Raw genomic sequence first — 14347 nt, forward strand, 5'->3', positions numbered from 1 at the left:
AATGTAAAAGATGCTCCTGTAAAGCGCTCCAATACCTTTGGGTCATGTTCGCGCTATATAAAACTGAACAAAAATACATTACAACATTTTGTGAGCACTCCTGTTTCCAGGCACTGCTCAAGAATGGAAGTGGAGCACAACCTAAGGATGGCAGAAGCAAGAATCCATCCACACATTGTCTCTGTGGAGAAAAACATGCACTCCCACACCTGTATTTTGGGATTGTTTTTGCTAATCTATCCTAAATGTTGTGTTTTATGTGAAAAATAAAGCACCAATCAATTTTTTTATGCTAATTGTTTTCTTTTCATTTGAACTTTAAAATAAGCACAAGCATTACAAAAACTTCAGTTTACGAAAGACTCTTACTTTATTTAATATTATTTGCCCTATACAACCTGGGCTCTGTATGAGGGAATGGCCATCAATGATGCAGAGTACCAGCTTCCAGAACTTTTTTATCAGGTGGTGGTGGGGCTCGACTTGTAAAAAGGTTTGATGGGGTGGCTCGGCCGACAAAAGTTTGAAGACCTCTGCTGTAATGTGTTGAAGCTCAAATAATGCCTACAGCCTCTGTGAAGCCTGTCGCCAGGTGCTGTTGCACCTTCATCGTTGTGTCATTCAAAGGTACTGTGCATCCAGTAGTGTGACTGACGGTGACGGGACAAGAACTGTAGGTTCTTGGGGTTGTCAGTCAATCAACTTCACTAAAATGATTCCACTACAAGCCTTGCTATTTGCTTTTCATCTGAAAGTTTTCATAATGGGACACAATATTATTGTTTTTACTAGTCATGGCTGGGCTGCAGCTATGTATTCATGATGGGATAGAGATGTTGTTTCTGAAAGAGCAACGACACACAGCACGATGGGTTAGAAGTCCAGTGTTCATGATGCGCACAATAACTCATGTTCTGCCATTAGATACTAAAGAAGTACACGTGATAAATGCAGTGCATTATGAAGCTTTACTCTCAAGTGGTCCATCTGGGATGACAAGCACGTCAAATTCTGAAAGGCCATTACTGAAGACTTGAAATGTGATCGTTAGCATGTCCATTGCTTGGAGGGAATTGACCCAATCAGAGTAGGAAAGGGAGAGGTGGACCGAAAAGCATTTGATGGGATGGGAAGCTATAATCTGCACAGCATCTGAATCAGAAGACATCCTTTGTATGGATGGGGGCAGAAAAGTATAGAAAGGGTCATGGGAAAGCAGGAAAGGAAGGGATAACAGGATGAGGTTGTCAAATGGGGATTTTAAAAGAGGAGTGAATGTAGTAAAAATGGGTGAAAATAAGGTTGGGAGAATGATAGTTTATGGTTGCGAGTAGGCATTGGTGGTAAATTCTTGATTATTCTGGCAGCAAGATGTTGGTACTACAATGAAGGGTTGGTTAAAGAGATTGGGCTTCTGGTCTCTACATAAGTGTTAAAGAGATGGGACCTACATCATCAGGACAGGATGAGGGTTCCGTAACCTTGGAGTGGAAGTCCAATGACTACAGAAATTCATAGATCTGGTGACTAAGGAGGAGAGCTGGTTGTAGTTAATCAAACCGAGAAGGATGGCTGGTGCTATGACCACTGACCACAGGAAAAAGAAGACCGAGGGTACCCAGCTCAATAAGGGGAGCAGAAATGAGACCTCACACCAAAGGGTCACAACAGAAGCTAGGACTTGATATAACTGTTGATGGATGGATGGATGCCAGACCAATGTGGATGGCAGATATTACAATCACTGGACAATAAAAAGGGCGGATAGAGGAACCTCGGTTCATTGAGGATGGTAGATGACATGATTCTATATGTATTCGGTATTTCTATAGTGCGAACCATGCCAAAGGCAGCGGAGCAAAACATGATCAAAGGCAAGCTTAAAGCCAACGAGTAAGTGGACAGGAAGCGGAGTTGTGGATGAGTCATACATTGTAATGTAGTTTTCTTTTATAGAGGTGAGTCTTCAACTCTTTCCTAAATTGGAGCGGCATTCGAGTGGTGCTTATGGATACGGGGATGCTGTTCCAAAGAAAATTGCAGACTGTGAGTACTTGGAGTAATGAGGAAGAAGTGGCATGTGCGCCAAAGAGGATGTCAAAAATTGGGGGCACTGATCAAGGGTGTGGCAGTTTATTGTATTTCAGATAAAAAATGGACAATAGTAGGTGAAGCCTTTGACTAAAAGGGATGGCATACTGTGGCCCCTGAGACTGAAGAGGACAGCAGTCATATAGCTTCTGCCCAATGGGTAATGCAGATAGTTGAATTTCAGAAGCACACATACCAGTACCGAAGGCTAGAGGACTTGGGAGATACCCTGCATGTGGTCACTCCACCCTCTCCTGAGGTTATCCTCCAATGTTAACTTGTCTGAAATGTGTGCCTATTTTTGTTGTCCAGAGAAAGCGCTCTCCACAGGAGACCTTTTTATTGCATACTGGCTCTGGGTAAGGAACAGCCTATTTCATTGAGTTAAGAAAGTCTTAATGGTGGTTTGGGGCCCACACAAAATAAGTGAAGCCAACCAAATTGACAGGAGCACGGGGGCAACCAGACTCCATAATGTCCTCTAAATAGCATCATTAAACATCCCTCAGAGATTCAGTGTCTTCTTTGCAATCTCCTTCAGTTCATACTTCTTCACCTGGAACAAAGGAAGAAAGAGTCAGGGTGCAAGGAATAGAATTCTGTGACATACCCCACTCCCCACACCAGAAAATTAATGCAGACTATCTCAAGATCCCCAATATTCCTCTTCTAGCATGAGGAAGGAAGCTATCTGTGCTACTACTCGAATTGTCATTATTGGATGCAGGCAATACTGTTAGAAGACCTCTGCCTTTTCTGTTCAAGATTCAAGCTTACCCTGTTGCTGGCACTACTGTTGTGTGCGCGCTTGAGCGGGGATAACTGCATTGCATTCTTATGAGTTTCACTTGTTGTGTCTGAGGAACGCTTTTACCACAGATGTATATATTTTGCAGAAGTGAAGCTGTTTCACTGCTGGTGTCTGTGATGCACCTGTGATTTGCACGGAAAGCTCAAAATACTCGTAGGGCCTGCTTTACTCTTCTGCTGTGAAGGACGTTTGCAATGCTGCTGCCTGTGCAGGTTTTTTGTATGTGAGACGAAAGGCCTCACTGTTCTACCCCTACTGTACTTGTTGTGTTAGGGAAGCCTCACTGCCCTTGCCCCTGCCTTACTGATCTGCATACAAGGAAGACTCGCACTTGTAGGGCCACTTCTGTAATTACTCTGGGAGAAGGAATGGCCATGCTGCTGCTCTAAAGCATAGACATGTGGGGAGCGTGTATGAACACACTCCACTCCCAGGTGCACTGCTCATAAGGATATCAAATCCAACGTCATTTTAAACCATTTCACCTCTTCACAATTTAGACATTATTCTTCATTATTATTTTAACATTATGTTCTTGTCGCTTTTGGCCAATCCACATAATACTCGTACTGTATTTAAGAAACTTCTCGTATTTCCATGTGTCCATCCGGACCTCTTTTGAAAATAAGATCTTAATACACTAGATTGTTCAGAGCAGCAATCTTTTATTTCATTTAGAACCCAATGCATTTCGGGCTATGGTCCAGCCCTTCGTCAGGGGTAGCTGAAAATGGACAATTTTAAGCAATGTATTATTTTTGGATGGTATCAATATTATTTACAGCCATTTTTTAAAAAAACATCTTAAAATAACATTTTCAATACAAGCGATCTTATACCCAGTGTTACTTAATATTACATACATCAATGCTACGTGAATATATGAAGCACATCCTTGTCCCAATCCTAAATTACGTGCATAAACAATGAATTTAACTAAACTTACATCACCCTAAAATATCTATTCTGTCACACATCGGGGAGTTTTCTTTACCAGGCGCTTAAAAACTTGTTTGACATTACGTTGGAAACTCAACATTAAACGGTTGCTTTCACAAATTATTTCTACTCGCTTGTGCACTTATCAAGGACTACAATCATTTTGCCTTTCATGCTCGCTAGTACCGTACACATTAATCTTTTACCCTCTTAGTGTGTCTTAACATTAAAAAGCAACCCCGTTCTCGTGCCTGTCATACCTGCTAATTTTCTCGTCTCTTTCAGCTCGCGCTTCAGATGTTTTTTTTAAAAATGGCTGTAAATAATATTGATACCATCCAAAAATAATACATTGCTTAAAATTGTCCATTTTCAGCTACCCCTGACGAAGGGCTGGACCATAGCCCAAAATGCATTGGGTTCTAAATGAAATAAAAGATTGCTGCTCTGAACAATCTAGTGTATTAAGATCTTATTTTCAAAAGAGGTCCGGATGGACACATGGAAATACGAGAAGTTTCTTAAATACAGTACGAGTATTATGTGGATTGGCCAAAAGCGACAAGAACATAATGTTAAAATAATAATGAAGAATAATGTCTAAATTGTGAAGAGGTGAAATGGTTTAAAATGACGTTGGATTTGATATCCTTATGAGCAGTGCACCTGGGAGTGGAGTGTGTTCATACACGCTCCCCACATGTCTATGCTTTAAAGTAGTGTATTCGGGCTTGCACAACCCAGGGACGCACGCATCTGGTTGAAATTTTCTAGTTTAAAGAAAACGGACTGAAACGGATGAATAACGGAGTGCGGACCACCTACAATGTTCATGCTGCTGCTCTAACCACACATCTGAGTGGGCAGGTGCAAGGGAAACTTGTCTTGTTGCTTCCCACTCCATATCTGTTGTGTGTGAGAGAGTAGCTTGCACTGCTAGTGGATGAGCTCCACCTATTCAATGTGTGACAGAAGCTCATGGGTATAGAGTGGGTTGTGTCTCTCCCTCTTTACCATCCCTCACTTCCCCTGCTGTGTTTAAAGCTTGCAGTGCTGCTGCAGAGGCTGTACCATGGTAACATGGCATGCGTGCAACCTGGCACAGATGCTACTGTCTGTGAGGGAAGCTTGCACTGCTGCTGCAGAGGCTGCACCATGTTAACATGGCATCCGTGCAACCTGGCACAGCTGCTAATGTCTGTGAGGGAAGCTTGCACTGCTGCTGCAGCGGCTGCACCATGGTAACATGGCATGCCTGCAACCTGGCACAACTGCTACTGTCTGTGAGGGAAGCTTGCACTGCTGCTGCAACGGCCGCACCATGGTAACATGGCACACGTGCAACCCAGCACAGCTGCTACTGTCAGCGAGGGAAGCTTGCACTGCTGCTGCAGCACCATGGTAACATGGCATGCGTGCAACCCGGCACAGCTGCTACTGTAAGCGAGGGAAGCTTGCACTGCTGCTGCAGAGGCTGTACCATGGTAACATGGCATGCGTGCAACTTTGCACAGCTGCTGCAGAGGCTGTACATCTTCGGTTGTTTATTGTGTCTTGCAGACTGTCTGTGAGGGAAGCTTGCACCGTAGCTGGCTATGCTTTAAGAGTGAAATACATGTGTCCCTGTTGGTGCCACAGCTGATGTATATGTGAGTGAAATGTGTCCTGCAGCTGCTTTCTGATGCACATGCGTCACATGCCTGAGCCGCTCTCGCTCCGTGTGTGACAGAAGTTTACATTACTGCTGCCTGAGCCGCTCTCGCTCTGTGTGTGACAGAAGTTTGCATTACTGCTGCCTGTGCCGCTCACGATCTGTGTGTGACAGAAGTTTGCATTACTGCTGCCTGAGCCGCTCTCGCTCTGTGTGTGACAGAAGTTTGCATTACTGCTGCCTGGGCCGCTCTCGCTCCGTGTGTGACAGAAGTTTGCATTACTGCTGTCTGTGCCGCTCACAATCTGTGTGTGACAGAAGTTTACATTACTGCTGCCTGAGCCGCTCTCGCTCTGTGTGTGACAGAAGTTTACATTACTGCTGCCTGAGCCGCTCTCGCTCTGTGTGTGACAGAAGTTTGCATTACTGCTGCCTGTGCTGCTCACGATCTGTGTGTGACAGAAGTTTACATTACTGCTGCCTGAGCCGCTCTCGCTCTGTGTGTGACAGAAGTTTGCATTACTGCTGCCTGGGCCGCTCTCGCTCCGTGTGTGACAGAAGTTTGCATTACTGCTGTCTGTGCCGCTCACAATCTGTGTGTGACAGAAGTTTACATTACTGCTGCCTGAGCCGCTCTCGCTCTGTGTGTGACAGAAGTTTGCATTACTGCTGCCTGAGCCGCTCTCGCTCTGTGTGTGACAGAAGTTTGCATTACTGCTGCCTGAGCCGCTCTCGCACTGTGTGTGACAGAGGTTTGCATTACTGCTGCCTGAGCCGCTCTCGCTCTGTGTGTGACAGAAGTTTGCATTACTGCTGCCTGGGCCGCTCTCGCTCCGTGTGTGACAGAAGTTTGCATTACTGCTGCCTGAGCCGCTCTCGCTCTGTGTGTGACAGAAGTTTGCATTACTGCTGCCTGGGCCGCTCTCGCTCCGTGTGTGACAGAAGTTTGCATTACTGCTGTCTGTGCCGCTCACAATCGGTGTGTGACAGAAGTTTGCATTACTGCTGTCTGTGCTGCTCACGATCTGTGTGTGACAGAGGTTTGCATTACTGCTGCCCGAGCCGCTCTCGCTCTGTGTGTGACAGAAGTTTGCATTACTGCTGCCTGAGCCGCTCTCGCTCTGTGTGTGACAGAAGTTTGCATTACTGCTGCCTGGGCCGCTCTCGCTCCGTGTGTGACAGAAGTTTGCATTACTGCTGTCTGTGCCGCTCACAATCGGTGTGTGACAGAAGTTTGCATTAATGCTGCCTGTGCTGCTCACGATCTGTGTGTGACAGAGGTTTGCATTACTGCTGCCCGAGCCGCTCTCGCTCTGTGTGTGACAGAAGTTTGCATTACTGCTGCCTGGGCCGCTCTCGCTCCGTGTGTGACAGAAGTTTGCATTACTGCTGTCTGTGCCGCTCACAATCGGTGTGTGACAGAAGTTTGCATTACTGCTGCCTGTGCTGCTCACGATCTGTGTGTGACAGAGGTTTGCATTACTGCTGCCCGAGCCGCTCTCGCTCCGTGTGTGACAGAAGTTTGCTTTACTGCTGCCGCTCACGATCTGTGTGTGACAGAGGTTTGCATTACTGCTGCCTGAGCCGCTCACGATCTGTGTGTGACAGACGTTTGCATTACTGCTGCCCGAGCCGCTCTCGCTCCGTGTGTGACAGAAGTTTGCTTTACTGCTGCCGCTCACGATCTGTGTGTGACAGACGTTTGCATTACTGCTGCCCGAGCCGCTCTCGATCCGTGTGTGACAGAGGTTTGCACTACTTTTGCCTATGCTTAGCCTAATTGTGGCGGATGCTTGGGTGACTGCTGCCCATGTTGTACTCATCCTGTGTGTGCAATGGCAGCATGCTCCATAGTCCCAGGGCTCCCATTGTGACAGATGTTTCAATGTTGCTCTGCAGCTGTGTGTATTTAGAAACACTAAAAGTGTGCTTGTGGGAGTGAGAAAGAGAGAGTGAGCACCAGAGAGAGATGCCTCAATGCTCTTAATTTTGCCACTGCTGCGCCTACTCTGCGTGTAACGATTGTTTCCCCTACTGCCTGTGCTGTGACTATTCTATGCAAAAGGTACCTGTTTTGAGGGTGATGGTTTGTTTGCCCTGATGTCTGTGATAGACCTGTCCTGTATGTGACAGAAGCCTGCTGACATGATGCTGCTGCCGTACAGTGTTTGTGAGGGAGGTCTGTGCTAATGCTGCCGGTGTGCATCTCTCCTTTGCGTGTTTGTGAGTGAAGCTTTCCTCGGTGCTGCCTGTGCTATGCCTGGCAGTGCGTGTGGAAGAAAGCTTGAGCCTGCCTCTGCTGCCTGTTTGTTCCACCTGTGAGGGGAGCTGGCCCTGCTGACGCCTGCGGTGCTCGTGTTCCTGACGGCTGCCCACCTTGCTACTCCCCCTCCCAAGCATAGGCCTTCCCCTCCTCCCTTTGGTCATTCTTACCTTTCCAGACACGGTGAGTGGAAACGAATCAAAAAATAACACATATCGAGGGGTCTTGAAGTGTGCGATCTAGAAAAGAGAAAAAAACAGCTCAGTATTTCCCTGGAAGCACACACAAGCAGTTATAAAGCACCCACCAGGACCAGCCCTAGGATTGTTGACGCCCTTTGCAAAACGGAAGACAAGAGTCTCTTCTAATTTGCATGTGAAGGAACATCACAGGAAAATACATCATAGGAAGTGACATCACAGGCCCACTAATATTCTTTTGCATCATTGAAGTGAGGCAACTGCTTGCGTGTAGATATCAGTAGAATGAATGAGAATATAACATCCCAACTAAAACAAGTCCATATATTTTAAAGCTCTGTTGGTAGATTACATTTGTGAAATTGGATGGAAGCGCTGGGCACAGGTTTCACGAAAATGGGTACTTTACTCCGATGTTCATTGTTGTTCAATGTTAGCTGATTACACGCACCTCTCTGTAGGCAATCTAAGCTGCACAGAGGTGACCTACTGAAGAAACACATTCTTGAAGTGCCTCAATGAAGTGGTAGTGGGCACTCAGGAGCATGCGCCAGATCTCAGTGAGCAGGGCACACAACAAACAACTTGGCACAGGCTTGTTTTCTGCAGAACACCTTATAGTGGTTATGTATTGAAAAACAGACCCAGCAGGCCCAGGAATGTGATGCTGAAAGGCGACATGGACAAATACGACTACTGGCTGGTACAGGATGAAGCGATAGGAAAGCTTGCATGGTGTAGGGATGGGGCAAGCATGAAGATTGCGTGTTGTAGGGATGGAGCAGGCAGAGAGTGGGTGGTGTACGGATTGAGCAGGGAGATGTCAGTGTAGTGATATCGCTAAGGTTGCTTTAGTGGAGGAGCAGCTAGAACTGCCTAGGATTGTAAAAGGCAGGCAGTCTTGGGTTTCCTGGCATCAAGCAGCAGGGTTGCAAATGAAAAAGAACCGCTACCAGTGCATGACTGCCCCTACCCTGCGGCCTTGTAGCCATGGCAGACCCCTATGAAGCCCAGGCAAGGGAGGCTACTCCCCAGACCCTCCTAGCCATGATCTTGCAGTGCAAGTCCAAGGGGAGGGGGCCACCCCTCCCGAATATCACTCATCGGAGGATAAACAAATGCATGTTTTAGTCTTCATCGTACTTCTGCATTGAAACAATTTGTCGTAAAATTCGTGAACTAATGTAGCTCTGCAGCAGTTCACGATTTGCACCACAAATGAGAGGTAATTTGTCAGTTTGAGCTCGGATAAGACTGGCGGCACTTAACTATTACTAGTGCGTGGAGCCTGGCTAGATGGTCGTGGGTTGAGGAAAGGTGGGCGCTGTGCCAAGTGGCGCACAAACAAGGAGGCATGTAGTAACTGAGGGACTCCATTTAAAGGAGGTGTGTTGGTGCAGAGATGAAGTGTTGTGCTGCAAAGAATGGATGTGGCAGAGAGGAGGGCACGCCACAAAGAGAAAGGCTAACTCAATCAATTCACTTAGCAATCTGGTACTTATAGTTCTGCAAAATTAGACTTGGTGCGCTACTCATGCTTGATGGAAGGTATCTCAAGAGCTCTATTCACATCAACACACAGCATCATTATCAGACCGTTAAGTAGTTTAATCAATGAAAGTTTTACTCCACAAACATTAAAAGTTCTATTCTGCGGACTCTTGTGGTTATTTCCTACTTCACTGGGCAGCCCAGGTAGGTACCAGGGTTCTCAGGTGTGGCATGAGCGAGGGCTCATTCTATGAGGAAAAGTATATGTTGGGTACAGCTGCCCCACAGGCAACCTATCACACCCAAATAGCAGAGGGTGTGCAACCTTAGGATAAAACGTTACACCCAAAATATGTAGCAGCTTAGTTCATAGCATGTCAACGTTTTTCAGTTTAACTATTTGAAAAGTCAGCAGTTTGGAAACTACCATTTCGATGTGTTGATGTTTTATAGAACTTTACATTGTTCAAAAGGTGTGCCTCTCTGGAACTAGCAACAATGCCAAGAAGAAATTTGTAGGACCATTCACAACATGTCAATCATTTGACATATAGATATCATCCATAGGCCGCTACAATCCTGGAAGTGAAACACATGCAGCTTGAAACCTAGTGGGCCCTTCGTCTGGACATAGCAGCCATGACCACGTGCTGTGCGCCCAGAAGAGCCCCCCCCTTTCTGCAGGGCTCCCAGAAATGGTGTAGGATTGCCACCTGACTGCTATTTTACCAGCATGGCCTGTGTTTTTTATATCCATACTTGCAAATAACTCAAAACGTTTTCACCAAAGAACCCTAATATTATCAATTGGGACTTCTCACCCGCCTTGCGAGGAACACCCTTCACACACTGATAGGCTGCTGGTTGTAAGAGAGGGGGAGATTCCTTTGATCAGGATGGTCTCCTAGACTTTGCACACATTCAGTCGAACTATGATATTCCCTCTACTGCGCATTGGCAATACCTTGCCATTAAGCATTGGGTCACACAACCCCACATCAGACCATATGCCTGCCGACCGCTTACGCCTTTTGAGAAGTGTCTTTTAACCCGTGTATCAGATAAAAGCCTACTGGCAGAGATCTATGCCTTTCTTAACACCCCAGGAAATAAACCTATCTCATCAGCGCAGCTGCGATGGGAACTAAGTGTGAATGTCCCTTCACCCCCATGGAGTGGGCATACATTATGCACGAGCGCGCTCATCTGCCTGTTGTGTTGGATGTAAAGAAACGCTCTTAAAAATCACCCACTATTGGTATTATAGCCATGCCACACCGGCTACATGAAGACCAGATAGGGATGGTCAATGTTGGAGACACTGTGGTCAACGAGGGACAGTGACCACATTTTATGGCACTGCTCAATACTCCAACCCTTCTGGTCTGAAGTACTCTCTCACTGCTATCAATGAAATGTAAAGCACAGATATACCTCATTTCCCCAATTACATCCTGCTGACATGGCTGGACTGGCCGTAGCAGGTAGCGGGCACCGGGCGTTTTCCCCGGTGGGCCGGAAGGGTGGGGGCCAGTTTTGGACCCGTGGGGGCTCTTTTTGTTAACGGGGCCAGTTATGTAGCAGTGCTGCAAAATCAGCCCCTTGTAACAAAAGCACAGCAGCAGTGTACACCTACCCCCCCTCACCCCGGGCCAGTCAGACGTAATTGCCTGGTTTGCGATCCCAGACAGACCCTGCCTGCTTGGAATTTCCAACGCGTTAACTTACCCGCTACGCTCAGCGAGTGGCTGGGCTATCACCCTGGCTCTTTGCGCCGCCAAACAAGTCATCTTGGCCAAATGGGGGAAGGATACTATTCAACGAAGCTAGAGTGGTTGCATAAACTTTAGACTCTCTTGGGTATGGAGAAACATAAAACATGGGGTACCCCGAGGAAGCCTTGGAATTAACTGAGCTACAGGGACGGTTATGAACACCCCATCTAGGGGAAGAACTTCATTCACAAAAAATGAAGAAAATCAATAAGTAAAAGACGCCTCCCTAAGTGTCCAATACAAGTACAAGTTCAAAGACAGATACACTGCATTGGCAGCGGCAGCGAGCCGAGGAATAAATGCAAGAGTGGATGACTTTAGGAGAACAGCAGATGGAAATCCAGAATTCTACGCCGATAGGCACAACGCCTACAAGAGGAACACCAAATGCCCTGCCTACGTGACCCCAAGAACTGCAGGTGAACTGTAAGAGAGAAATAAGACACTGTACAAGCTGGCTGATGCAGGTATTATACTTTCAGCATTAAGCACCTGGAACTTTGAAGCCAGCACATAGATAATAAAGCTGCCAAGACTGTGATCACCAAGGAATATAGGGATTATTTGTGATTGACCTTTTATTACTTATGAAATCAAATGTGTTATTCTGTTGTTTAAGCTTTACTATGCTCAAAGGCCTATGCCAAAAGCTTTAATAGAGAGCTCAACTGAGCACAGATATGCAAGTGTATAAATAGACAGATGGGTAAGCAAGCAGACAGAAGAGCACCTGGATGGATGGGCGTGTGAGTGGCTGGGTGAATAAGCAAGCAATGAGAAAAGGGTGAGCAGATGAACAGGAGAGTGAGATGCATGGATGAGTAAGAAATTTGTGAGTGAGGACTTTTAAGGATAGATAGTAAGGGAGTGGATGTGTGAATGGTCGGATGAATGAGAGAGGATAAGCTGTTTACATGTAATCCTAGTTCTCCTTCAGGGGAATCCCTGTTGAAAAGGTACACACTAAATTGACCAGGTCATGTGAGGGATCCTGTAGCATTTTACTAAATACAAATGTATAGCTTTCTGCTAGAAAAGGTAAATTGCCTCTTAAAAATAAAACAATTTTCCTCATTTAAAAAAATAAGTTATTTTTAGAACTAATTAAATATCTCAAAAAGATAAAGAGCTTGTACCATCATCATCATCAAAATATGTTTGTTTTGGATTAAAAATCCATCATAACACAAACGTCAGATCAACGATTCATAATCAGATAAATATGTTAAAAACAACAAAAAAGGAAAATAAGATAAAACTACATCATTCGTTATAGCCACAGTTCTTACCCGATATCTAGAAGGGGCTCACTTAAAATAGATCTAAAAAGGTTCCCAAGGCTTTCCTCATCCACAACGCTGGTTTGTCCGCTGCACCTACATAGATATGTTTTTGTCCACTAAGCCTACATGGATACATATTTTACAAGCAGTAAGCAGGCACATTGCTAAGCTGATCACTTCCCTTGTGCCAGTTTTTAAAATCCTCAGTGCTAGCTGGGAAGGTCTTAAGCCCAACAGTTGGCACACAGGGAGGATCCATTTCTTCTGAGGCCATCTAAAGGTAGGGTACATGACGACAAGGTGCTCAATAGAGTCACGCCCAACATTACCCGTTGGGCAAAGGTGGTTCAGATTACTTAAATTCCTGCAACTCCTTACAAAGGCAGCCACTGGGAGGGTTGCATAATGAACCTTCAAATAAAGCTGTCTAGGGAAAGAGGCTTGTATGGAATTTAAGGAGTCCTCGTAAAAAGGGATAATCTTGTGGTCTAAGAACTTATCTGTTTGGTTCCTGAGGAACATTTCCAAATATACTCTCCCCAGAAATAATCCCTTCACCTGTTTCTGATTGACTGCTTCGATATATTAGCAGCCTCGTCGGGATTAGCCAACAAGGTTTCGAAAGCAAGGGTTTTAAACATGTTCTTTAAGTATGAAAATCGATGGGATTCTCAATGATCTGGGGAGGATAGTAATTCTCCAACAGAAGACCTATACATGTCCAATTTGGGTGTAGTCAAAGCCTTTACCCAAACAAGAGGGTTCTAGACTGGCTTGTAAAAGATATTGGATCCAATCCCATGTCCAGCAACAAGGGGAGAATTGGTGTGCTGTGTGTCCATCATCCCCTTTTGTATCGCTTTGTTCGCCCTAAGTGTGGCAGGGTATGCTCAGACGTGAGTCCCTTGCTCACTTGGCCACTGGATTCAAGATAGCCTGGCTGATGAGGATTATGAATCCGAAACCGGTCCCAGGATGCTTGTTTCCGGTCCATGGAAGACATGGCTTGGCAGTTCGGGCTGGACTGTTCCCATGAGGCACAGGGTCAGACTGATTTGCATATGGCCATGTCTGAAATGGGGTGGCTGAGTGGGCTAAAGAATGGTGATGGATTAAACCCAGATCAGTTGACTGGGGGTGAGTGTTTGATTTGCTCAAACGCTCCGTCCATCATCCCCTTTTGTATCGCTTTGTTCGCCCTAAGTGTGGCAGGGTATGCTCAGACGTGAGTCCCTTGCTCACTTGGCCACTGGATTCAAGATAGCCTGGCTGATGAGGATTATGAATCCGAAACCGGTCCCAGGATGCTTGTTTCCGGTCCATGGAAGACATGGCTTGGCAGTTCGGGCTGGACTGTTCCCATGAGGCACAGGGTCAGACTGATTTGCATATGGCCATGTCTGAAATGGGGTGGCTGAGTGGGCTAAAGAATGGTGATGGATTAAACCCAGATCAGTTGACTGGGGGTGAGTGTTTGATTTGCTCAAATGCTCCGTCCATCATCCCCTTTTGTATCGCTTTGTTCGCCCTAAGTGTGGCAGGGTATGCTCAGACGTGAGTCCCTTGCTCACTTTGCCACTGGATTCAAGATAGCCTGGCTGATGAGGATTATGAATCCGAAACCGGTCCCAGGATGCTTGTTTCCGGTCCATGGAAGACATGGCTTGGCAGTTCGGGCTGGACTGTTCCCATGAGGCACAGGGTCAGACTGATTTGCATATGGCCATGTCTGAAATGGGGTGGCTGAGTGGGCTAAAGAATGGTGATGGATTAAACCCAGATCAGTTGACTGGGGGTGAGTGTTTGATTTGCTCAAACGCTCAGTCCATCATCCCCTTTTGTA

General features: G+C 46.1%; 1 protein-coding gene across 1 annotated transcript in view; it reads right to left on the reverse strand.

Moving 5' to 3' along the window:
- Nucleotides 1-299: 299 nt before the first annotated feature.
- The window catches only part of ACSF2 (acyl-CoA synthetase family member 2), a 795127-nt gene continuing 781079 nt past the window's right edge, over nt 300-14347 (reverse strand). The window contains exons 15-16 of the mRNA XM_078654457.1: nt 7926-7994; nt 300-2647 (exon numbers count right to left, since the gene is read on the reverse strand). Coding sequence (XP_078510583.1) covers nt 2597-2647; nt 7926-7994 — 120 coding nt within the window. The 3' untranslated portion in view covers nt 300-2596. The remainder of the gene's footprint in view (nt 2648-7925; nt 7995-14347) is intronic.

The sequence above is a fragment of the Lissotriton helveticus genome, chromosome 7, assembly GCF_964261635.1.
Source record: "Lissotriton helveticus chromosome 7, aLisHel1.1, whole genome shotgun sequence".
Classification (NCBI taxonomy): Eukaryota; Metazoa; Chordata; class Amphibia; order Caudata; family Salamandridae; genus Lissotriton; species Lissotriton helveticus.